Below are 27,088 nucleotides of genomic sequence, written 5' to 3'. Positions count from 1 at the left end.
TACTCGTTCCGTAATACATCATCTCACAACTAACTCATTAGTTGTAGTGCTTGCAAGGCTTATGTGATGTGCATTACCGAGAGGGCCCAGAGATACCTCTCCGACTATCGGAGTGACAAATCCTAATCTCGAAATACGCCAACCCAACATCTACCTTTGGAGACACCTGTAGTACTCCTTTATAATCACCCAGTTACGTTGTGACGTTTGGTAGTACCCAAAGTGTTCCTCCGGTAAACGGGAGTTGCATAATCTCATAGTCATAGGAACATGTATAAGTTATGGATGAAAGCAATAGCAACATACTAAACGATCAGGTGCTAAGCTAATAGGAATGGGTCATGTCAATCAGATCATTCTACCAATGATGTGACCTCGTTAATCAAATAACAACTCTTTGTCCATGGTCAGGAAACATGACCATCTTTGATTAATGAGCTAGTCAAGTAGAGGCATACTAGTGACACTCTGTTTGTCTATGTATTCACACATGTATTATGTTTCCAGTTAATACAATTCTAGCATGAATAATAAACATTTATCATGAAATAAGGAAATAAATAATAACTTTATTATTGCCTCTAGGGCATATTTCCTTCAGTCTCCCACTTGCACTAGAGTCAATAATCTAGATTACACAGTAATGATTCTAACACCCATGGAGTTTTGGTGCTGATCATGTTTTGCTCGTGGAAGAGGCTTAGTCAACGTGTCTGCTACATTTAGATCCGTATGTATCTTGCAAATCTCTATGTCTCCCACCTGGACCAAGTCCCGGATGGAATTGAAGCGTCTCTTGATGTGCTTGGTTCTCTTGTGAAATCTGGATTCCTTCGCTAAGGCAATTGCTCCAGTATTGTCACAAAAGATTTTCATTGGACCCGATGCACTAGGTATGACACCTAGATCGGATATGAACTCCTTCATCCAGACTCCTTCATTAGCCGCTTCCGAAGCTGCTATGTACTCCGCTTCACATTTAGATCCCGCTACGACGCTTTGTTTAGAACTGCACCAACTGACAGCTCCACCGTTTAATGTAAATACGTATCCGGTTTGCGATTTCGAATCGTCCGGATCAGTGTCAAAGCTTGCGTCAACGTAACCACTTACGATGAGCTCTTTGTCACCTCCATATACGAGAAGCATCTCCTTAGTCCTTTTCAGGTACTTCAGGATATTCTTGACCGCTGTCCAGTGATCCACTCCTGGATTACTTTGGTACCTCCCTGCTAAGCTAATAGCAAGGCACACATCTGGTCTGGTACACAGCATTGCATACATGATAGAGCCTATGGCTGAAGCATAGGGAACATCTTTCATTTTCTCTCTATCCTCTGCAGTGGTCGGGCATTGAGTCTTACTCAACTTCACACCTTGTAGTACAGGCAAGAACCCTTTCTTTGCTTGATCCATTTTGAACTTCTTCAAAACTTTGTCAAGGTATGTGCTCTGTGAAAGTACAATTAAGCGTTTTGATCTATCTCTATAGATCTTGATGCCCAATATGTAAGCAGCTTCACCGAGGTCTTTCATTGAAAAACTCTTATTCAAGTATCCCTTTATGCTATCCAGAAATTCTATATCATTTCCGATCAGTAATATGTCATCCACATATAATATCAGAAATGCTACAGAGCTCCCACTCACTTTCTTGTAAATACAGGCTTCTCCAAAAGTCTGTACAAACCCAAATGCTTTGATCACACTATCAAATCGTTTATTCCAACTCCGAGATGCTTGCACCAGTCCATAAATGGATCGCTGGAGCTTGCACACTTTGTTAGCTCCCTTTGGATCGATAAAACCTTCTGGTTGCATCATATACAACTCTTCTTCCAGAAATCCATTCAGGAATGCAGTTTTTACATCCATCTGCCAAATTTCATAATCATAAAATGCGGCAATTGCTAACATGATTCGGACAGACTTAAGCATCGCTACGGGTGAGAAGGTCTCATCGTAGTCAATCCCTTGAACTTGTCGGAAACCCTTTGCGACAAGTCGAGCTTTGTAGACAGTAATATTACCGTCAGCGTCGGTCTTCTTCTTAAAGATCCACTTGTTTTCTATTGCTTGCCGACCCTCAGGCAAGTCAACCAAAGTCCATACTTTGTTTTCATACATGGATCCCATCTCAGATTTCATGGCTTCAAGCCACTTTGCGGAATCTGGGCTCACCATCGCTTCTTCATAGTTCGTAGGTTCGTCATGATCTAGTAGCATGACTTCCAGAACAGGATTACCGTACCACTCTGGTGCGGATCTTACTCTGGTTGATCTACGAGGTTCTATAGTAACTTGATCTGAAGCTTCATGATCAACATCATCAACTTCCTCACTAATTGGTGTAGATGTCTCAGAAACCGGTTTCTGAGATAAACTACTTTCCAATAAGGGAGAAGGTACAGTTACCTCATCAAGTCCTACTTTCCTCCCACTCACTTCTTTCGAGAGAAACTCCTTCTCTAGAAAGGATCCATTTTTAGCAACAAATGTCTTGCCTTCGGATCTGTGATAGAAGGTGTACCCAACTGTCTCCTTTGGGTATCCTATGAAAACACATTTCTCCGATTTGGGTTCGAGCTTATCAGGTTGAAGCTTTTTCACATAAGCATCGCAGCCCCAAACTTTAAGAAACGACAACTTTGGTTTCTTGCCAAACCATAGTTCATAAGGTGTCGTCTCAACGGATTTTGACGGTGTTCTATTCAACGTGAATGCGGCCGTCTCAAGTGCATAACCCCAAAACGATAGCGGTAAATCTGTAAGAGACATCATAGATCGCACCATATCTAGTAAAGTGCGATTACGATGTTCGGACACACCATTACGCTATGGTGTTCCGGGTGGCGTGAGTTGCGAAACTATTCCGCATTGTTTCAAATGTAGACCAAACTCGTAACTCAAATATTCTCCTCCACGATCAGATCATAGAAACTTTATTTTCTTGTTACGATGATTTTCAACTTCACTCTGAAATTCTTTGAACTTTTCAAATGTTTCAGACTTGTGTTTCATTAAGTAGATATACCCATATCTGCTCAAATCATCTGTGAAGGTGAGAAAATAACGATATCCGCCACGAGCCTCAATATTCATCGGACCACATACATCCGTATGTATGATTTCCAACAAATCTGTTGCTCTCTCCATAGTACCGGAGAACGGTGTTTTAGTCATCTTGCCCATGAGGCACGGTTCGCAAGTGCCAAGTGATTCATAATCAAGTGACTCCAAAAGTCCATCAGCATGGAGTTTCTTCATGCGCTTTATACCGATATGACCTAAACGGCAGTGCCACAAATAAGTTGCACTTTCATTATCAACTCTGCATCTTTTGGCTTCAACATTATGAATATGTGTATCACTACTATCGAGATTCATCAAAAATAGACCACTCTTTAAGGGTGCATGACCATAAAAGATATTACTCATATAAATAGAACAACCATTATTCTCTGATTTAAATGAATAACCGTCTCGCATCAAACAAGATCCAGATATAATGTTCATGCTCAACGCTGGCACCAAATAACAATTATTTAGGTCTAAAACTAATCCCGAAGGTAGATGTAGAGGTAGCGTGCCGACCGCGATCACATCGACTTTGGAACCATTTCCCACGCGCATCGTCACCTCGTCCTTTGCTAGTGTCCGCTTAATCTGTAGTCCCTGTTTCGAGTTGCAAATATTAGCAACAGAACCAGTATCAAATACCCAGGTGCTACTGCGAGCTCTAGTAAGGTACACATCAATAACATCTATATCACATATACCTTTGTTCACCTTGCCATCCTTCTTATCCGCCAAATACTTGGGGCAGTTCCGCTTCCAGTGTCCAGTCTGCTTGCAGTAGAAGCACTCAGTTTCAGGCTTAGGTCCAGATCTGGGTTTCTTCTCCTGAGCAGCAACTTGCTTGCTGTTCTTTTTGAAGTTCCCCTTCTTCTTCCCTTTGCCCTTCTTCTTGAAACTAGTGGTCTTATTGACCATCAACACTTGATGCTCCTTCTTGATTTCTACCTCCGCAGCTTTTAGCATTGCGAAGAGCTCGGGCATAGTCTTTACTAACCCTTGCATATTATAGTTCATCACGAAGCCTTTGTAGCTTGGTGGCAGTGATTGAAGAATTCTGTCAATGACGCAATCATCTGGAAGATTGACTCCCAGCTGACTCAAGTGATTGTAATACCCAGACATTCTGATTATGTGCTCACTGACAGACCCATTCTCCTCCATTTTGCAGCTATAGAACTTATTGGAGACTTCATATCTCTCAATCCGGGCATTCTGTTGGAATATTAACTTCAACTCCTGGAACATCTCATATGCTCCATGGTTCTCAAACCGACGTTGAAGTCCCGGTTCTAAGCCGTAAAGCATGGCACACTGAACTATCGAGTAGTCATCAGCTTTGCTCTTCCAGACGTTCATAACATCTGGCGTTGCTCCAGCAGCAGGCCTGGCACCTAGCGGTGCATCCAGGACGTAACTCTTCTGTGCAGCAATGAGGATAATCCTCAAGTTACGGACCCAGTCCGTGTAATTGCTACCATCATCTTTCAACTTTGCTTTCTCAAGGAACGCATTAAAATTCAACGGAACAACAGCACGAGCCATCTATCTACAATCAACATAAACAAGCAAGATACTATCAGGGACTAAGTTCATGATAAATTTAAGTTCAATTAATCATATTACTTAAGAACTCCCACTTAGATAGACATCCCTCTAATCTTCTAAGTGATCACGTGATCCAAATCAAACTAAACCATAACCGATCATCACGTGAAATGGATTAGTTCTCAATGGTGAACATCATCATGTTGATCATATCTACTATATGATTCACGCTCGACCTTTCGGTCTCCGTGTTCCGAGGCCATATCTGCATATGCTAGGCTCGTCAAGTATAACCCGAGTATTCTGCGTGTGCAAAACTGGCTTGCACCCGTTGTAGATGGACGTAGAGCTTATCACACCCGATCATCACGTGGTGTCTGGGCACGACGAACTTTGGCAACGGTGCATACTCGGGGAGAACACTTCTTGATAATTTAGTGAGAGATCATCTTATAATGCTACCGTCAATCAAAGCAAGATAAGATGCATAAAAGATAAACATCACATGCAAATCAATATAAGTGATATGATATGGTCATCATCATCTTGTGCTTCATGATCTCCATCTTTGCAGCACCATCATGATCACCATCGTCACCGGCGCGACACCTTGATCTCCATCGTAGTATCGTTGTCGTCTCGCCAATCTTATGCTTCTACGACTATCGCTACCGCTTAGTGATAAAGTAAAGCATTACAGGGCGATTGCATTGCATACAATAAAGCGACAACCATATGGCTCCTGCCAGTTGCCGATAACTCGGTTACAAAACATGATCATCTCATACAATAAAATATAGCATCACGTCTCGACCATATCACATCACATCATGCCCTGCAAAAACAAGTTAGACGTCCTCTACTTTGTTTGTTGCAAGTTTTACGTGGCTGCTACGGGCTTAAGCAAGAACTCATCTTACCTACGCATCAAAACCACAACGATAGTTCGTCAAATAGACTCCGTTTTAACCTTCTCAAGGACCGGGCGTAGCCACACTTGGTTCAACTAAAGTTGGTGAGATGTCTCCCGCAAGCCATCTATGTGCAAAGCACGTCGAGGGAACCGGTCTCGCGTAAGCGTACGCGTAAGGTTGGTCCGGGTCATCTCATCCAACAATACCGCCGAACCAAAGTATGACATGCTGGTAGGAAGTATGACTTGTATCGCCCACAACTCACTTGTGTTCTACTCGTGCATATAACATCAAAACCATAAAACCTAGGCTCGGATGCCACTGTTGGGGAACGTAGTAATTTCAAAAATTTTCCTACGCACACGCAAGATCATGGTGATGCATAGCAACGAGGGGGAGAGTGTTGTCTACATACCCTTGTAGACCCGAAGCGGAAGCGATCACAACGTAGAGGAAGTAGTCGTACGTTCTCCTCGCGATCCGACCGATCCCGGCGCCGTTACTCCGACGCCCCCGAGTTCTTGGCACACGTTCAGCTCGATGACGCTCCTCGGGCTCCGATCCAGCAAAGCTCCGGAGAGAGAGTTTCGTCAGCACGACGGCGTGGTGACGATCTTGATGGTCTACCGGCGCAGGGCTTCGCCTAAGCACTGCAACGATATATTCGAGGTGTAATATGGTGGAGGGGGGCACCGCACACGGCTAAGGAACGATCACGAAGATCAACTTGTGTCTTGGGGTGCCCCCCTGCCCCCGTATATAAAGGAGCAAGGGGAGGGGGCCGGCCGGCCAAGCCTGGCGCGCCAGGGGAGTCCTACTCCCACCGGGAGTAGGATTCCCCCGCCCAATCCTAGTCCAACTAGGTTTCCGGAGGGGGAAAGAGAGGGAGAGGGGCGCCGCCCCCTTCTCCTAGTCCTACTAGGACTAGGGAAGGGGGGAGAGGCGCGCGGCCACCCTGGCCAGCCCTTTCCTCCTTTTCCACTAAGGCCCATGAGGCCCATTATGTCCCCGGGGGGTTCCGGTAACCTCCCGGTACTCCGGTAAATTCCCGTTTTCACTCGGAACCATTCCGAAGTCCAAACATAGGCTTCCAATATATCAATCTTTACGTCTCGACCATTTCGAGACTCCTCGTCATGTCCGTGATCACATCCGGGACTCCGAACTCCTTCGGTACATCAAAATACGCAAACTCATAATAACCGTCATCGAAACCTTAAGCGTGCGGACCCTACGGTTCGAGAACAATGTAGACATGACCGAGACACGTCTCCGGTCAATAACCAATAGCGGGACCTGGATGCCCATATTGGCTCCTACATATTCTACGAAGATCTTTATCGGTCAGACCGCATAACAACATACGTTAGTTCCCTTTGTCATCGGTATGTTACTTACCCGAGATTCGATCGTCGGTATCCAATACCTAGTTCAATCTCGTTACTGGTAAGTCTCTTTACTCGTTCCGTAATACATCATCTCACAACTAACTCATTAGTTGTAGTGCTTGCAAGGCTTATGTGATGTGCATTACCGAGAGGGCCCAGAGATACCTCTCCGACTATCGGAGTGACAAATCCTAATCTCGAAATACGCCAACCCAACATCTACCTTTGGAGACACCTGTAGTACTCCTTTATAATCACCCAGTTACGTTGTGACGTTTGGTAGTACCCAAAGTGTTCCTCCGGTAAACGGGAGTTGCATAATCTCATAGTCATAGGAACATGTATAAGTTATGGATGAAAGCAATAGCAACATACTAAACGATCAGGTGCTAAGCTAATAGGAATGGGTCATGTCAATCAGATCATTCTACCAATGATGTGACCTCGTTAATCAAATAACAACTCTTTGTCCATGGTCAGGAAACATGACCATCTTTGATTAACGAGCTAGTCAAGTAGAGGCATACTAGTGACACTCTGTTTGTCTATGTATTCACACATGTATTATGTTTCCAGTTAATACAATTCTAGCATGAATAATAAACATTTATCATGAAATAAGGAAATAAATAATAACTTTATTATTGCCTCTAGGGCATATTTCCTTCACTGGGGGCCCAGGCGCCCCCTCGGCGCGGCCAGGAGGGGGGCCGCGCCACCAGGGCGCCTGGAGCCCTGGTGGCCCCCCTTCGGCCCTACTTCGGCCGTGTGGAAGCTTCCGGAACGCTGATTTTTTATATAATTTTTCCGGGATTTTTCTGGCAGTTTACGTGATGGGAAAACCTGAAATACAAAAACAGCAGAAAACAGAAACTGGCACTGGGGTGCACTGAGTTAATAGGTTAGTCCAAATATGATCAAAAAGTGTATGGAAGTGTATAAATATCATAGCAATATCACACACAAGAGGCATGGAGCAAGCAGATATTATAGATACGTTTTAGACGTATCACATCCGCATCATTATAACAACAATTTAAAAGGTTTAAAATGTTGTTTAAATGCCATGCTAAAATGATTTATTTCATAACTTAATAACCGTAGCTCCGATTTAAATAAACTTTATATGTAAATGGGGTAGAAAAATGCATAGTTTAACATGGTGTACTTTATTTTGCTGTTTTACAACATTAAAATATGCTTTAGGGTAGAACAGTACCAAATTCGAAATATGCACATGGGGATTTACCGGACTTGTTGTTTGTTGTTCCGGCCTCATTTAAATTTGCCTAGATAGGTAATTTTTCATATGCTTCATCCTCTTGCCATGTTAATCAACATTTAATATTGTTGGGTACATAACCGAGAGAGAACTAAATAAGTCATGTGGTGTTTTGTCAATATGCAACTCGTTGCATATTTAGCTCCACTTAACTTGTAGTGTTGTTTGTTGCATTTCGCCATGCCATGCCTCATTAAACCGGACATGCATCATACTTGATTGCGCATCATGCCATGCTTATGTGGTGGTTGTTTACTATGTTGTTTGTTTCTTTCCGGGTTGCTTCTCTCGTTAGCTTCGGTTTCGTTCCGGAGTTGTGAGGATTCGCTCGACTACGTCTGTTTGTCTTCTTCATGGACTCGTTCTTCTTCCTTGCGGGATCTCAGGCAAGATGACCATACCCTCGAAATCACTTCTATCTTTGCTTGTTAGATTGCTCGCTCTTTTGCTATGCCTATGCTGCGATACCTACCACTTGCTTGTCATGCCTCCCATATTGTTAAACCAAGCCTCTAACCCACCTTGTCCTAGCAAACCGTTGTTTGGCTATGTTACCGCTTTGCTCAACCCCTCTTATAGCGTTGTTAGTTGCAGGTGAAGATGAAGTTTGTTCCTTGTTGGAACATGGAGATGTTGTTCCTTGTTGGAACATGTTTACTTGTTGGGATATCACAATATATCTTATTTAATTAATGCATCTATATACTTGGTAAAGGGTGGAAGGCTCGGCCTTATGCCTGGTGTTTTGTTCCACTCTTGCCGCCCTAGTTTCCGTCATATCGGTGTTATGTTCCCGGATTTTGCGTCCCTAACGCGGTCGGGTGATTTATGGGACCCCCTTGACAGTTCGCTTTGAATAAGACTTTTTCAGCAAGGCCCAACATTGGTTTTACATTTGCCTCACCACCACCTACTTTTCCCTTGGGAGTAATTAACCCAAGGGTCATCTTTATTTAGCCCCCCCCCCCCGGGCCAATGCTTGTCTAAGTGTTGGTCCAAACTAGAGCACCGTGCGGGACCGTCCCTTGGCAACTTGGGTTATGTTGGTACCTGTACGCTTCGCTTATCCAGTCGTGGCCTGAGATGAGATACGCGCGGCTATTATCAGGGTGTCGGCATGCCGGGAGGCTTTGCTGGACTTGTTTTATTACTGTCGAAATGTCTTGTAGCCGGGATTCCGAGACTGATCGGGTCTTCCCGGGGAGAAGGAATATCCTTCGTTGATCGCGAGAGTTTATAATGGGTTAAGTTGGGACACCCCTGCAGGGTTTGAACTTTCGAAAGCCGTGCCCGCGGTTATGTGGCAGATGGGATTTGTTAATGTTCGGTTGTAGAAAACCCGAAGTTGATCTTAATTAAAATACATCAACCGCGTGTGTAACCGCGATGGTCTCTTCTCGGCGGAGTCCGGAAATTGAACACGGTGTTGGAGTTATGCTTGACGTAAGTAGTTTCAGGATCACTTCTTGATCATAGTTGTTCGACCGTGCTTTTGCCTTCTCTTCTCGCTCTCCTTTGCGTATGTTAGACACCATATACGCTAGTCGCTTGCTGCAGCTCCACCTAACTACCCTGCCCTACCTTTAAGCTTAAATAGTCTTGATCTCGCGGGTGTGAGATTACTGAGTCCCCGTGACTCACAGATACTTCCAAAACCAGCTTGCAGGTGCCGTTGAGACCGAGCAGATGACGCACCCGAGCTCACGGAGGAGCTCGATGAAGATCTTATCCTTTATGTTGTTTCGTTCTAGTCGATCAGTAGTGGAGCCCAGTTGGGGTCGATCGGGGACCTTTGTCGCTTTTGGGGTTCTTCTTTTATTTTGGCTCCGTAGTCGGGCCCTGATTGTACTTGGTTGATGTAATGTTTTATTCATGTAATTGTGTGAAGTGGCGATTGTAAGCCAACTATGTATCCCTTTCCCTTATGTATTACATGGGTTGTGTGAAGATTACCCCACTTGCGATATTGCTTTCAATGCGGTTATGCCTCTAAGTCGTGCTTCGACACGTGGGAGATATAGCCGCATTGAGGGCGTTACACTCCAGTAGACAACTGTTTCTCCATCCATCCCTTCAATTTTTCTTTTATTCTGTCATAAAAATGCCTGAAACAGTCACTTCTATCTGCACCCACCATAGCTGGCAGCCCAAGATACTTATCTGATAATGCCTCAGTATCAATGTGTAACTCCTGGCATATTTCAGTCCTAGAAGTTGCAGGTGTATTAGGACTGAAAAAAAATACTAGATTTAGCCAAACTCATCAATTGTCTCGAGCTTTCACAATAGGCATCTAGAACATGCTGTAAGGAAGCTGTATTTAAAACGTCTGCTTTCATGAGAATCAGAGAATCATCAGCGAATAAAATGTGCGATATTGATGGTGCATTTCTACACAATCTAATTTCCTCTATGCCATCAGCTTCTTCTTCAAACTGCAATACGATCGGCCACCGGCACACTGCGTTTAAGCGGAGAAGCGATCGATCATGGCGTAGACCTAACGCAGAGTTTCTCAGGAAAGTTCCCATCTAGTTCCACTTCCAATCCGAGCCGTTTACCTACCATTAACGGATACGATCTAGAGTAATCATAATCATAATCAGTATATAAACAGATAAGACACGTTCCCGTCCACTAGTGTTCCGATCCCACGCACGTCAACTATCTAGGGTTAGATGGGAGCAAATCATAAGCCCCTTGGGCGGCGCCGGCGCCGACGCGGACGCGCGGACGCTGGAGTTGCGCTGCCCCCCGAGTTGGTCCTGGAGATCCTGGAGCGCGCCTCGCCGTCCGCGGCCGTGCGCTGCGCCGCCACGTGCAGGCCTTGGCGCCGCCTGGTCTCGCGCCGCTCCTTCGTGCGCCACGCCTCCCGTCCCCGCCGCGCCCTCCTGCTCGGGTTCTTCGTCTTCGACCACACCGCCGGCGACGACGACGAGGAGCAGGACCAGCACCAGCCAGGCCGCTTCGTCCCGAGGCCGGGCGGCCCGGCTGGCTGGCGATGCCCCTGCAGCCCGCGGCTGGACCCTCGCTGCCTAGACCCGGACCTGGACCCCGTCCTGTCTCGCAACGGGTGCCTCGTGCTCAGCCGCGTCGCCCTGGCCAAGCCCGGCGACCGCATGCCGACCGCCGCCATCAACTACTGCGTCTGCAACCCCGCGACGGGCAGCTGCTGCTTCCTCCCGCCATACCACGTCGACGCGGACATCGGCTTCTGGGAGTACACCTGCGCGTTGCTCACCGGCAGGGACTTGAAAAGATTGAACCGGGACGCCTCGTCGTCGTCGTTCGAGCTCGTCGTCGCGGCGATCCGCCCGGGGCGACAAGAGCTGTTGGTCAGCATTTTCTCCTCCCGCACGATGCAATGGAGCTCCACGCGCACCCTCGAGATCCCGCCGTGCTTGGTCGACAGCGAGCAGGCGCGCCACCTGGGCATGGTTCACGGAGAAGGCAGAGTGTGGTCGGTTCTGGAGATGCACCCACGGAACCCCCCGGCCGTCCGCGGCGGCAGCATCATCTGGCAGTGCACCTGCGACTGCACCGAGCGGGCCATGCTCGCGTTGGACCTGGACGTGCTAGGGCCGCGGTGTGTCACCTTGCTCGATCTCCCCAACGACAGCCGTTGCTCTGGAAGGTACTGGGACTTCGGGCTCGTGCTCGGCTGCGACGACGACGTGCTTCGCGCCTACTCCTTGGAGGAGGATGGCCTGTGGCTCAGGATATGGGCCTGGGCGAGCGTCGCGTCCAGCTATGGGGACGTCTGGATGTGGCGCCAGAGCGGCGAGATTGGCCTGCGCAGGGCTATCTCCTCCGAGCCCGAGACCTTGGAATTGGGCGGCGACCTTGGCATCAAGCTCTTGTGGTACTGCGACAAGAGCAATGTGTTGGTGTTCACCACGGCTGCCTTGGGCAGCTTCGCCCTAGATCTCGATACCGGTCGTGCCGACTCGCTCGGCAACATCTTGCAGTGCAGGTCGGAATTCTGTGCCAAGAATGCTTGCATATGGTGGAGGGCTTGCCCGTATGAGATCGACTGCCCACCTTGCTGGATCACTCCAAAATGATTTTTTTGCCTGATTGTACGGACTGATCAGCAAGCTACCAGCAGCGCCAACACTGACACCTCCTGCCGATCGACCTCCAACACCGAGCGAGCGAAAGAGCCCAGCGGCAACGAGGTCGAGGGCGTCGCCGGCGATGTCACCGACGAGCCTGGCCAGCGCGTCTAAATCCCATGTGTATATCTCATGTATTATTGGTCAAAGTAAATCCCAAAATAGCATTATGCCGTGTAAATCCGGATAAAGCGAGTACTAATTAGTTCTTTTTTTCGGGTGAAAACTTGTAGTACTATTACTCATCAACTCATAATAGTCTTACAATCATCAGCAGCTAGCTGGACAGTTTCCTCAGGTCCAGAACTGGGTGCTGCCGCCGATTGATTTTATGAAGTTGAACTTGGGACGCATCTGTGAAACGATAGGTTAAGCGTATGTAGCCCTAGGATTGATCTTCAAGACAGCTACTACTAGGAAAAACCTTACCAGTAGGGCTTTTTTTTACTATTATGTTTTAGCAGTAGCGCTTGTTTGTCCCAGCGCTACTGGTAACTGAAGTTAGCAGTAACGCTCTTCCCTCCCGCGCTAATGATACTTATCTGCAACGCATGTTGCCAGCCAGCGCTACTGTTATTTGAGTGCTGCCGGTAAACTTTACCCCCATGCCACTGCTAACTTTTGTAGTTTTTTTTCTGCGTTTTGGCTCCGTACACATTTAAACAGATCCACCATTTATACAATAACATGCATATTCATCGAAAAGTAAGTGAGTCATCGATGAGCCAAAGTTATTAGAAGTCTCGACATGTCTCATGTATCTCATCATCATCAATCATGGTCGAACACATGTCTCGAAATAGCGTTACAAGTTATTAGAAGTTCCGAATACATGCAACTACATGGTCACATACTCATGCATACTCATGTTTCATCATCTATGTAGACTATGATATGACCGCATAGAAGATAGGAGCGATCACGATGATCAAAAGCGGTATTATGTAGTAGTTTTTGCGGCGCTGGTTCTGAATCCCCTGTTGCGCTATGAATCTCAAGTAACTAGTTTCGGCTTTCGCTCTGCTATCAAACCCTTTCTGGCTTCCGCCCGAGAAGCAGTACACTTGGGCCTGTCACTCTGGCCACTCGTTGTACACACCCGGAACATGCCCTACATACACGGCATACCACTTCCTCGCCATCGTTGATCTATATACCTGTCAGAGATGCACACACACACACACACACACACACACACACACACATACCTGTCATGAAGCAAATTCAACGAAACAGTTATGAAATGGAAGCAACATATATAGTTAACATAGTTAACAAATTTCATCGTACCGAAACTAATTAACTAGAGCGTGGCACCATTTACATCTAATAGTTTCGTCGTACTGAGACATTCAAAGTTTCGTCGTACAGAAAGTAACAAGTAACTAAACAGACACATTGTTTTTAAGCAGTGCACTCTTCCCATCTGTCCATATCCGGGAGGGTGGACCCAAGCTTAGTGAATACAATAAACAATCACTAACCTAAATGGGCATACATATGGACCGGACGTGTTTGGGCTTATTTTATCGGATATATTCCGGTTTACATACCTTGGATAATCCGCAAAAAATAGCGGATAATCCACATCCGCGGGATATTAGGGATACCATATCCGCTACCATATCCGCCGGATATCCGATCGATCAAAATCCATATCTGCATCCATATCCGACGGATTCACATAATTGCATGCCATATCCTAAAAAACGGGTGCGAATGCGGATTTGGAGCAGAAATTATTCGTACCATTTACATCCCTAATCCCAAGGTATGCTAGATTTAGTTGATTACATGCACTGGCAATGGAAGATCTGGCCAAAAGATTTCTGTGTGCAGTACCAAGGTCACATTAAAGAAGACACCATCATACTTGAAGCAGTGGCATGGAAGGACTTGTGGTTTTGGCACACTTACTTTGGCACATTTGGTTCTAACAATGAGATTAATATGCTCCAATGATCTCTTTTCTTCAATAGACTTTTTGATGGGGAGCTCCGCATGCAACTACACTGTCAACGGCCACAACAGGCCATATCAAAGAAGACACCATCATACTAGAAGCAATGGCATGGAAGGACTTGTGGATTTGGCACACTTACTTTGGCACGTTTGGTTCTAACAATGACATTAGTATGCTCCAATGATCTCTTTTGTTCAGTAGACTTTTTGATGGGGAAGCTCCGCATGCAACTACACTGTCAACGGCCACAACATGCGATGCTACTTTTGTTGATGGTATCTGTCATCAATGGACGACGTTTGTGAACTATATTGGGTCCTCGTGGTAGGAAACAATGTCTTTTTGTACAAGTGTAAGAAGGTTTTAGGAAGGATGTGGAGAGGACATCTGGAGTACTCCAAGCTCATTGGGTTATTGTTCATGAAGCTTCAATGTTGTGGAAGCGGAGACAATTTGTCAGCTCATGACCTGTTGCATAATATTGCACAAACTGATTGTCGGGGATGAGGGTGAAGGAGAAGCCCACAAGCATGATTTGGGAATCCCTCTTTTTATGTCCGCCTCCCAGAACAAGAGGCGGAGCATATTCCCAACTTTCTGAAGATGCATCAATAACTTCAAGATCAACAAGTGCATATACAACCTTTTAATGATCTTATGGAGCATCTTCTCAATGATCTTGTGGAGCATATGTGGATCAATGCTGAAATCAGTAAAATTTGTTTTTGATGTTTCAGTTATGCACTATGAACTATTTTCATGTTTAGACTATGTTTTGGTTATTGTCGGTACTAAAACCGGCAGATCTCGGGTAGGGGGTTCCGACCTGTAGATCTTGAATCGATGGTGAACAGGAGACAAAGGGCACGATGTTTACCCAGGTCCGGGCCCTCTGAAGAGGTAAAACCCTACGTCCTACTTGATTATTGATGATGGAGTATCGAGTACATGTTGATCTACCTCGAGATTGTATGTTGTGTTCTAAACCCTAAGGCTAGTAACTATGATTGTATCTCTATGCCCTATCCAACTCCGTCATGCCTGGCCGGCAGCCGTGACCTCGTGTCCAATGCATCCACCTCTATCGCTCCTCCACCGGGGGCCAAAAAATCCAGTTGCTAAGCTATGAAACACGAATATGTCATAAACATGAACACATAGCTATGATTGGGAGTTGGGGAGGTCAAACAAGGTAAAAGTGGAACGAAAAGATGTAGAAAAAGGAAGAACATCACCAATCAAAGAACAAACTAGACATCCTCAGGCCAGTTACTTCGGGAATGCAATCAATGGACGTTGGCTTGACGCAAAGGGTATGGTTGTGCAGCAACGGTGGCGAGATTTTTAATCTAGCACATATAGCTGCTCGGATCGTGGAAAAGCGATGGCGACAACATATGATTGACTTTGATCTGTGGTGGTTCTCAAGTACCCGATCTCGAGCTTCGAGGTGAAAAACCTAGGTTTGGCCCGAGTTGGTTATACCTGGCGATGACAATGTTTTGCATCGTTACCTTGTTTAACGCATTGCTCGGATATGCTCAGATGTTCTTCAGGGTGAAAACTTAGATTCGGCTTGGTGGTTGGATCCGATGATGGCGGCGCTTGAGCGTTGTTCCATTCATAAAGGCATTATTGTGTTGAAGAACCTCACAGTCCTTGTGGTGTCAAAAATGGTTGGTGCGGATATGGTCATTGTGGTAGTTTGTTGATCGCTTCATGTTTCTTTCTCTCGTCTAGGCATAGCTTTGATCTTGTATGACTTTTCTCTTTGCCAGAGCGTTTTTTGTGTGTGTGCGCTTGTGTTGGCTGTGCATCTTAACTGTGCAGAGGCCGGACGTGCACTCATTGTATTTGTATCCACTAGATGCTTTATTTTGAGTCAATCAAATTCATCCTTTGTCGAAAAATCAAATAACAAACTAGAGCAGCCAACAACGACAAATAGCACGTCAGTTGTTCAATCCACAACGGGAGCAAAGCAAAAGTCAGCAATCACGAATGGAGTGGAACCTCGTACTCGAAATCGCCATGGAAGTTGCAACAGAAATCGCCAGAGAATAACCCGCTTCCCATCACCTGCTCTCTCTCCCATCGTACAATGGCTACTTGGCACCAAGTGATGCGCCAGGAAATTTACATGCCCCGAAGCCCGACACATCATGCAATCTTTACATCTAATCATAATTTTGTCTCAAAAAAATCTAATCTTAATTGTGATGCAAATAATTCTTAAACCACCAGCTTTGAGAAAAATATCCACGTCGAGAAACGGTGATCAATGTCCCTCATTGGTGGGCTCATGGCTTGAGATCTCATGTTGAACATATTGCCTGTGTTGGTAAAATAGATAACACCCCTTTCTACCTCGCCATGAGCAGGAATAGACTTGCAGAAGCGTCTGCTGATAAAAAGTGCTTGACCACTGAACCCACTAGTAACTGGCACCCACCCGCCTGCATTGACCTTCCTTTTGAACACTTCCACCTTGCGAGTGAACTTTATGGTATATTCAGGTATTTGCAATTGCCGCCTCACCATGAGTAGCTTTCCACATGACTCCATGAAGTGCTAGCTTACGCTGACGAGATCCTAGGGTTCATGGGGCACCTTCTCAGTGTACCACTAGGATAAGAACCATTGACTTAAATTGAATTTTACAAACAAGATCATGTGCACACCCATAAATGGATGAACTGCCTATTGGTTCCGATCCAAGAAGTCCCACAGAACCTATGACCTTTCCCCAAGAAAAACAATGTACTTGTTGTGTGAACAACACAAAAAAAACTTATACTTGAGGTGCATTTTTTTCTTGTGAAAACAGTGCATCACACAATTCCAATGAAAATAAAATTTACAACATTTTCCACTCCGAGTTCATATATCATAGTTTTGAAGAAAATCCATGCAATGAATCCAACCAACAAACTTACAAAGAACTTTCACATTCATTTCATAGATCAAAATTTTGAAAACCCAATTTTTTGCAGAGAAAAACCTTGTAGCAAGAAGAATTTCCCATTGCATCCGGATCCATCCATAACAGGGGAACATGATTTTCAAGTCAGGGGGCAGCACTGACTCGTTGTTTTTTGTACTCCGTCCATCTTCTCGCTTATACTCATATATGATAAAGCTTTTTGTGAAATATATGATAAAACTATTATTAAAGGAATATGTTAAAACTAATTAAAGTGTACTTATCCGAGAATTGTCCTATTTATTTCTCAAAAAACATTAAAATTAACGTGCTAAGGTTCATTAGTTTGTGATAGCCTAGAAGATCTGGAGAAAACCAGTGGGGGATGGTGGTGGGAGTTGTGGCGGAAAAACAGACAAAATAGATGGTGGTGGGAGGTGAGGGAAAAAACATGGAGGGGAAGGAGCAATGCTAGACCTACGAAGATATTCTACGTAAGCTAACGGGCAGGCATATGTGGAGGATTACTATTGGACCTAAGGGGAGGATGGGGCCCACCCCCCAGAAAATCAGGGGGGCAGAGATAATTAGCGAGAAGGATTTACGTAGAACTTTCGTAACTTCACGTAGGTGTAGAATTATTGGAGGGGAAGCTACCAAGTCCCCCTTTAGGAGTAGAGATAAAGCTTTTTTTGTGAAATATATGATAAAACTAAAAAAATTAAGGGAATATGTGAACCCTAGTTAAATGTACTTGTTTGAAAACTGTCATACTTTTCTGGAATTTTTTTAAAATGAGCGAGTTTCTGATAGCCTAGAAGATCTAGAGTAAGAAAAACAATTTACATGTTCCCAGGCCCGGCACATCATGCTGCCTTTACATCTAATGTTATATTGTGATGTAAATAATTCTTAAACCACCAGCTCTGAGAAAAATATCCAAGTCGAGGAACGATGGTCAATGGCCCTCGTTGGTGGGCCCATGGTTTGAGATCTCATGTTGAACATATCGCCCGTGTCGACAAAATAGATAACATCCGCTTCTATCTCCCCATGAGCAGGAATGGATTTGCAAAAGCGCCTGCTGATAAAAAGTGCCTGGCCATCGAGCCCATTAGTAACTGGCAACCACCCATCTGCACTGACCTTCGCTTCGAATACTTGAACCTTGCGAGTGAACTTTATGGTATATTCAGGTATTTGCAATTGCCGCATCACCATGAGTAGCTTTCCACACGACTCCACGAGGTGCCAGCTTACGGTGACGAGATCCTTGGGTTCGTGGGGCACCTCCTCATCGTCCCACCAATGTGCGGCCTCCAAAATCATGCTATCTCCAGTGGTCTTCCTTAGTTCATACACGGCACGCTTGTCATCGTCATCTTCACTCGCGTCAGCATTCGTGGCCATCTTGCGCTCATACTCGCCGTCTTCTTCACCGTCATCCCACACATGAAAATGAAAATCATAATCCTCTATATGCATGATGACGCGATCAATGCCAGCAACACTGGGTATTCCATTGCTATCGAAGGCGATATCGAGGGAGACAAGGTCATAGGCCTGGGTGATGCCATAAAGTTCATCTCCGAGAAAGGCAATGTCGATGATGTAGACATAGGGAGGCGTCCGTGGCTTGGGTGTCCACGCCCCTTTTCCCGGCCGGATTAAGATGAGTGGGTAATTCCAGTTGTTGGTCAGGACGGCGATGACGTCGTCAGGGGTCGACCGCATGAGCACCTTGTGGATCTTGAAAAACTTGGAACGCTCGCGGATGATATTCTGCAGCTCGTGGAGCGGCACCGTCGTGCCGGAGAAAGGATTGTGCATGGCGTAACTATGCTGGTTCCCGGCGCCGATGCGGTCGATGGCGAGCCATTCATCCGTGGAGCCGATGCACGTTGCATCGTCGGGCAAAGAGGGCAGCCGGTACAAGAGATCGGTGCCGTCGGGCGTCGGCAAGTAGCCATCCGACAACACGATCCAGGGCACCTGTCGAGGCGCCGGAACCCGCATGTGCTCGCGTAGCGCCGTCTTCCATGAACGACACACCGCCCGGAACCGAGCGCAGTCGGCCGAGGCCGAGTGCCGAGAAGGACGGCACGCCTCCCGGAACTGGGCGCGGGGAGAGGCCATGGAGAGAAGAAACCGCTGCACCTTAGACCACGCCGCGGATAGCAGACCGCGGTCACCGGAGGAGCCGGGGAGGCGGTCGATGATGAGGCCTAGGAGCTCCTGGGGAAGTTCAGACCACGGAAGAGAATAAACCAATCAAAGATTGTTCAGTACATGACCTTGAAACGATGGAGAGATGAGCGACGAGTGTTTCGGCATGGATTCGTGCCCGTACGTGAGTTCGCTTCTCTTCTAGGATTTGGGGATTTTTTTAAAAAAAAAACTGAGCACCGATTTTGACTAAATGGCGACTACCTCGACATCGACCACGGCGTTATTCGCACAGCTACGCCACCTTACGCTCTCGGCTACCTCAACATTGGCACAAAGAGTTATCGCCTTGCTTGAGCAACCTCGTCGGTTTTCACTCCAGCCACGACTTTCGGGATGCATCGACCGTTACTACTGTGGAGGTATATCGAGCACCGAATATGCGGTGCATCTATAGGTATTCATGCATATGGAACCACCGATCGGGCGGAGCTTCGCTGTCCAAAACTAAGCTATGCTGGAGAACTAGAGGTGGAGGAGCAGCCTTGCGGCATAGGAACAATTTCCCTTGCGCCAAGAGACGTGTATATGGAGGGGGGTTCGTCCTCCTCAATCGTGTCCATTGCAATACTCTTGCTAGTTCCCAGTGGCGGAGCTAGCACAAGATCACTGGGGGGCCAATGGCAAAATTTGGCTCTATGAAGGGGTAAAAGTCCCTATTTTTCTCAATTTATGTCATCCCAAAAAAAAATTTTTCACAAAAAGTACCAGGCTTGGGGGGGCCACAGCCCCCCAGCCATACACATAGCTCCGCCACTGCTAGTTCCCCTTGGATACTGGTAGACAACATATTGGCATGCCAAACATTGGAAACTCCAAGACTTGCCAATTTTTGGTGGCCAAGTAAAATCAATCATGCTCTAGGTCTTTAACATCAATACCTATCTTGAGCAAGAATAACCATATGAAAACTTGAGGAAATCATTTTGTCCTTATTACTGTTGGAAGGCACAGTCGCCTGATCGATGCACGCGCGGTGAGCCAATAACGGTACTCGTGAACCTCTGACATTGTGGTGTTTGTCAGGGGAAGGGGTAGCAGTAGGGTGCGTAGCGCTGCAGAATGCCACCAACATTGTCCTTGTGGTGGTCGGCGACAGTACTCAGACTTCCTCTCCCTCCGCACCTAATTAGAATTGGTTGTCAGACTCCCGTCCAAAAAGGGATTGGTTGTTAGAGTGAAATCGTTAACACACTCGAAGGGGATCTTTTCTTTGTATACTAGTTGGTGCTAGGAAGACATGACCAAGTTTCATAATTGTGTTTGGTGTCCCCTATGGTCAGGGCATCTAAACGTATTTTTAGTTCTAGATACATCCATTTCCGCGACATGTATAGATACATCCATTTCTACGACAAGTAATTCAGGATAGAGTACGTGGGAGCTCTTTCTCTTCGTTTGGTTGACCGAGCTCAATTCGAATAGACACCACCATAAAGGAGCTAGTTCGCATGTTCCTTAATGTTCAAGGCGTTAAAATAATGTGTCAAGTATTCGGTGTATAGATTGTGTTATAGTTGGATTTGTAATTCGCGCTTCGTTAGGTGTTTGAGTCGGACATGTGTAACCTGGGACTATTATATATTGTCTTCGTGGGTAGCCAAATAGACTAGACATAAGTTATAGGCTAGCTAAGACAGAGATCACGAGAGGGACAGTCCGGGCGTCCGTGGCAGGGGTGACCGGACCGGCCGTGGCGCGGTGGTCGGAGCGCTGTCTTGTGGCCTTGGAGGCTTATCGCAGATTGTATCATGTGATTTGGTACATGGGAAGGTGTGTCCGTAGTCATGTCCCGGGAATGTAGCTATGTTAGTGAACCTCGTTAACAAAGCTCGGTATAATTACTTGTGCTTGTGTGATTTCTTGTGCTCGACGCATCGACGGTAGCCTCAAATTATTCTAACACAAGGTATGATAAGTAGAATGAAAGAAACTTGTATCTAGTGTTTTTATTTATTTCAGTATTGGAAATATTACTCCACAACCGAAATCACGGAAATACAGTTAGTTTTAGTGTTTTTAGTTTGCATTTTGCCCAGAGGGCCGAAACATTCACCTAAAATTCGATGTAATATTTAAAAACTTTGAAAAAAACTTTAAGAACATCTGAATTCCTGTGTACTTAAATTTTGAAATTGACTTGAGCCAAGCATCAATTTATTTCTTCTGCATCATTCTGTCATGAGATCGCACCTTAAAGACTTGGTACAAAGACACGCATATGTACGTATCATAAGAGGGATTATGCCTATCTATTGGACAGTGATGGCTATCTTCATGCCATTCTCACAGTGTAAAGGAGTTTTCACATAACATATGAAGAAGAATCTGCCACTGCTGGTGACCTTAATGTGGTCATTGCCGGAGCGGTAGGTCGGCGATGGGCGAGAGACCGTGCATGCGTTGTAGTCTTCTTCTGAGACCTGCACCACGTTGTGCGCAATTGCCTTGTACTTGAACACTGCATGCATTAGTTAAACACATGAATACATATCAGAATTAAAAAAAATACCCGATCACTTGATTTAGAGTTCTCACCAAGCACATCGCCGACCTTGATTGGCTTGTCGTCCCCCCAATCGGAGATGCTGAAGAACCATCCGTCCTGGCGACCGACATTCCATTCCTTGCTCTGAACGACGGTGGTCGCGCAGAAAATAGCCAGAAGCAGCACCAAAAGGGTGGGTACCATGGTTCCTCGTGCCATCAATGGTGTTTCCCTCGACTTGTTCTCGTTACCGCAGATCACAAGAACAACAAAGTGAAACAGTAGTCGATTCCTCAATTGATTACTTGCATTCGGTGAAGGACGTCTCCCTATCATATATACAGGCCTCGTCGGCTAGTAGTATTTTATGAGTATTGTTCCTAATAAGGTAATTCTTAATGTTCTTAAATAAATAGTGATGATAATCTTCCTTTAAATGAGACGAATCCGAAGTGCAACATTAATTTGTAGATTATCAAATCCTATCAATGCAAATGGATGAGGATGCGTTTTATTTCCTTCTTCAAGATGTAGTGAACATTTTTTTACATGTGTTAATTGTATGTCAAATATTTACATATACTAGTAGTATTAAGGATGTATTTATAGTAACCCAAAATTTGGAATGCAGAAATATTTTTAGTACACAGAGGTTGCTAAGGTCGACATTTAAAACGTGCTAACAAAGGGTGGCCGGAAACCATGATTTGTGATTGTGTACCCAAATCAGTTGACATTGTAAATGGAGTTTGAATAACACGTCGGGTTCATATAAGAATTTTATACTAGGGTAGTTTGGAATATTGGAAATAAAAATATAGATTAACTTTATTACAGATTATTATATGTTTTCCCCTCCGTAGATGGTGAAATATGCCACATAGTTTTACCGTCAACCAGTTTACATGGACTACTTGGACTACCGGTTTTAGGATAGGGCTCCTGAAATAAATTTACATGGACTACTTGGACCATTGCGTACATGGGCTGAAAGCATGAAGTCTATAATGGGCTTGGTGCATTCGTACTATGAACAACAACTACGGACCCAGACTCTCCGCTGACTTCCACTGTCGAGCAATGAGCAGCGAACTGCCGCCGCCGGCGGCGACTGCGCCAGCGAAACCTCCATCGATCCCCTCCGCCGCCACCACCACCACCACCCTCGCCACCGCCGCCGACGGAACCACAACCATATCCTCGCTCGGCCAAGACCAGCTCCTCGAGATCTTCCTCCGGCTGCCCAACCTGCCGGCCCTCGTCCGCGCCGCGCTCACCTGCCGCTCGTGGCTCGGCGCCGTCCGCTCCTCCGCGCCCTCCACCCGGCGCCCCTCCTCGGGATCTTCCTCGAGGTCGACAACACCACCGCCCCCTCCTTCGCCCCTCTGCGCCGCTCAGATCCGGACGTCTCCGCCGCCCTCCGCCGCGGCGACTTCTTCCTCACCTCCCTCCCGCCGGACGACGGCGCGCGCACGTGCTGGACCGTCACGGACTGCCGCGACGGCTACATCCTCACGTGGAACTCGCTCTGGGCCGTGGCCGCGGTGAATCCCATGACCTGGGCTGCGGACATCATCTCGCTGCCCGACGATGTCGCGGTCGGGAGCCTCACCGGTTTCCTCTTCCTTGGCTTCCATCTGCTGTGTCCCGAGGAGAGCTCCAGGTCGTTCGGCGTGGTCTGCGTCGGCGCCGACGTGTCTAGGGTTCGCGCCGCCGTCTTCTCGTCGGCGACGAGGGATTGGGTCGTCCACCCGTGGGTGGAAATCGGCGGTGAGTACGGCCTAAATTACGGTGCTGGGGCGCTGGTGAATGGCTCTGTTTACTGCCCTTTCTATGAGGACAGCCGTGTGATTAGGATAAACACAGCCACCATGGATGTCTCCTCTCTGGACCTGCCCTCATTACCCTCATGGATAATTGATTACGGGCAGGTCGATTTCATCGTTGGGGACACTAAGGATGGAGAGCTCTGCATGCTATATGCATCTGATGATTTTCACCTCCATGTTTGGATCCGTGGTGTGGACGGTGATGGAATTGGGGTTTCGGTGCCGCTGCTCATACCCTCTTTGAGCGCACAGATTGAGCGGACGACCGGGGAATCGGAGGGCAAACTCAGAGTTGTGCAAGCTAGGTCTGGATGCGTGTACCTGTGCATGATATGCATAACCCCTGCTGACACACAACACAGCTGGTTATTCTACCATTCATTGGGTACCAAGGAGATTGAGTTAATGATCAATGGGACATTTGATTACTGTGCCTATCCGTATATTATGGCCTGGCCTCCGTGTTTGATTTGTGATGATGAGGGCACTGCGCATGAAGTTGAAGGTTCTCACTGAAATCTGCAGTTGTGGGTATGAGTTTACAATTATTAATTACTTTGTTGGTCTCAAAGAAATATCTATAGTTGGCATTGGAATCTGGAAGATAGTGCCTCTGTATCTGAAGTGATGGTTATGCTCATAGAAACTTTTAGATGATTTAAAACTATTGCTACAAATCTGGAGCTAATGAATCTTATGGCAGATTGGATTTTCATCTGTTGCAACTTTCTATGGAATGCTGTTATGGTAACTTTGGTGCAAAAGTCCCATTGCTTAATTTGTGTCTATAGTTTGTGTTTGTGTTTGTCATTTACAGAGAGAAAAGCACAGGACTGCTAGTTCTGGGAAGTAATCATAATAAACTCTCAATGAAATGAATTTTCGGACATGCATCTGTGATTCTAACGAGAATCCCTTCATACACTTGTTCTTTTTACCACACAATCTCTTCATCTTTTAGGGTGCAAAATTTCTTTTCTTTCAACCTTTGTTGTTCTTTGCTGCGTCCACAGGCCACAGCTAATAATATAAATCAGCTTTTAAGTGCTTAATTATTTGTTAGTATGTTTCCGACCTAACTTTAATGGTGATGTACTTACTTGCTACTTGTTATACTTGTATTTCAGTTCACAATGTTAGGCAGTTGGTCCCTTGCTTGATTGGACGCGAGTTTAAAAAACGGTTATTTGCATTCTTTCTGCATCTGGTGTAGCTCGGCGGAACTACTTCAAGTGTCAACTATGTTCCAGTTTCTTCGGAGTATAAGATCACCTTATTGCAAGAAAGTTGTTGCGTTTTTCAATTGTTTTTTTAGAAGAGTAGAATCGCACAAGTTGCATCCTAAAGCATTGCACCAATGGGTAGAATTTGCACAAGATTAATATGCCGCTTTGATGGAGACTAACACACTGCTTTTGTGACAGCAAGAACAGCAGCAGGGGAGATTTGCGTGTAAACTGCAAGGTTGTCATGCTCGGTGTCGAACGCATTTATGTTGACTGATCATGGAAGTTGGAAATCAAATAATGCATTTGATTTGATTGGTTTGTAGAAAGAATGTATTGCCAGATTGTCTCGGGTAGTGAGTGGTCAATGCTTAGAGTGATATAGTGAGCCTGCTGCTTTGCCAAATATCATGAATCGTGTAATCTACTGTCGTTTCAGAACATTCAGTTATAAAGTGAGTTCAAGCTTCAGTATGTTGTTTTCAAATACAACACTTTTTGGCAAAGATTTCAGAATGGGTACACAGACGTGTTCAGGGGAATAGTGATTTCACACGCAGAGATGTGAATTTGAGGGAATTCTCACCTATGAATCTGTGATATTCAGATACGTTGAAATTATTGGCGTGATGCTGGAGTTTAATGAGTTTTATGGAAGTTTGTATTTTTTTTTCCATCTGCTGCATACTTTGTGTGGAACACTGCTATGGCTCATTGAATCTTTGAATATGCATGTGTGCTTTTAACAAGAATCTTTGAACATGCATGTGTGCTTTTAACAAGAATCCCTTCATACATATTATTGTTTTACTAGCAAGATCTGCTTCTGGTGGCTTTAGTTGTGACTAGTTATAATTTTCATTTCAGCAGTTGATTGATGCATTGGTGGAATAAATATCAAGGTATCTTGAAAGTTATAGCAAAAATTGAGTAAAATGGAATTCTAAACATGTATCCGTGCTTCTAACAAGAATTCTAAATATACCATTTACTAGCAAGAATTGTGAATTGTCATCTTTGTATTGCAGAAGTTTTAAAATTCTTTAGCATGAGTTTCTTCAGGTTTGGTTGTTCCTGCTGCATATGCCCAACTAATATCATGATTTAGCTTGTACCGAGTGCTTGACTAGTAAAATTCGAATATCGTGATTTAGCTTGTACCAAGTGTTCTTGCCGAGGCTTATTGGTGACTTGTCATACTCCCTCCAGTCCGAATTAATTATTGACGCTAAGTTAGTACAACTTTGTACTAAAGTTATACCAAGTCAGCGTCAATTAATTTGGATCGGATGTGGTACTTGTATTTGGTGGCTTTTCATTTTTTTTCTTCCGCAACTGTATGTACATGTAGATATCTTTAGGGATGAAATCCATGCCATGTGTTGTGACAGATATGTATTTACAAGAATTGTTTTATTTCCCCCTCAAGTAGGTAGTTTTGAGGTGCTATATTGTTTGTATTGCTTTGCTGATCAGCATGTGATGTATCTATGTAACCTATCACTCTTTTAGCACTGTAGCTAGGATTAATTGTTTGTTTCATTCTGTTCAGATACAACAGTGGGAAAGGGGTTCACTATCCCATTTTAAGTTGAGAGATCAGTTCTTGGATGCCCCTTCTCGGCGGCATCCACCTGCAATGGAATGATGATACTGAACCTGCTAGGTTTTTGAGAGACACTTATGAAATGATCGAAACCGCAATGGAATGATACTGAACCTGCTACTTGTTGGTAGCTCTCTGAAGAACAAGTGTGCTGGATTCTCTCGATCAATCTCGTGTACATTAAGGCTTATGATAGCAGTCTTTTTTGTTGAATTGCTCCTCAACTTGCTAGATGTGCAAAAGCAGCTCATATTTTAGCAGAAATGACGCGAATTCCTATCGACGCGCACTGCGTCAGGTCGTTCACTTCACACTGGGAGAGCGTGCGAGTAAATAGATTGGGCCAGCCCATTTAGCGATAGCATGTACCAGGATGTTCCTGTTTTTTTTTCTAACGTTTCACTTTGTTTTTCTGCTATTTTCTTTACTGCCTTCTCTGTTTTGTCTTCTTCTTTTTTCTTCTCTAATTTTATTTTTTCTAAAGAGTGTTCCCAAAATTTAAATA

At 45.4% G+C, this 27,088-nt stretch overlaps 2 protein-coding genes across 3 annotated transcripts; one reads left to right on the top strand and one right to left on the bottom strand.

Annotated features, from left to right (window-relative positions):
* Positions 1–21,556: 21,556 nt before the first annotated feature.
* On the bottom strand, positions 21,557–22,225 carry LOC123184350 (basic blue protein). Its single transcript, XM_044596497.1, has 2 exons — positions 21,973–22,225; positions 21,557–21,895 (listed from the first exon to the last, which is right to left on the bottom strand). The coding sequence occupies exons 1-2, from the start codon at positions 22,139–22,141 to the stop codon at positions 21,687–21,689; spliced, it is 378 nt and encodes a 125-aa protein (XP_044452432.1). The 5' UTR covers positions 22,142–22,225; the 3' UTR covers positions 21,557–21,686.
* A 1,250-nt stretch (positions 22,226–23,475) lies between these two features.
* On the top strand, positions 23,476–25,653 carry LOC123187082 (uncharacterized). 2 transcript variants are annotated; one of them, XM_044598849.1, is made up of 2 exons: positions 23,476–24,282; positions 25,176–25,653. In XM_044598849.1, the coding sequence occupies exon 1, from the start codon at positions 23,476–23,478 to the stop codon at positions 24,265–24,267; it is 792 nt and encodes a 263-aa protein (XP_044454784.1). In that variant the 3' UTR covers positions 24,268–24,282; positions 25,176–25,653. The 2 variants fall into 2 exon arrangements, with proteins under 2 accessions (XP_044454784.1, XP_044454785.1); XM_044598850.1 differs by having other exon boundaries at positions 24,879–25,653.
* Positions 25,654–27,088: the final 1,435 nt, after the last annotated feature.

Source organism: Triticum aestivum, chromosome 2A (genome assembly GCF_018294505.1).
Source record: "Triticum aestivum cultivar Chinese Spring chromosome 2A, IWGSC CS RefSeq v2.1, whole genome shotgun sequence".
Classification (NCBI taxonomy): Eukaryota; Viridiplantae; Streptophyta; class Magnoliopsida; order Poales; family Poaceae; genus Triticum; species Triticum aestivum.
This window is presented reverse-complemented; position numbering and strand designations above follow the sequence as displayed.

Excerpts from the sequence above, each read along its gene's own strand:
- LOC123187082 (XM_044598849.1), top strand. The coding sequence starts at position 23,476 with ATGACCTGGGCTGCGGACATCATCTCGCTGCCCGACGATGTCGCGGTC.
- LOC123184350 (XM_044596497.1), bottom strand. The coding sequence starts at position 22,141 with ATGGCACGAGGAACCATGGTACCCACCCTTTTGGTGCTGCTTCTGGCT. Across the intron at positions 21,896-21,972 it reads CAAGGTCGGCGATGTGCTTG|TGTTCAAGTACAAGGCAATT; the intron begins GTGAGAACTCTA and ends TAATGCATGCAG.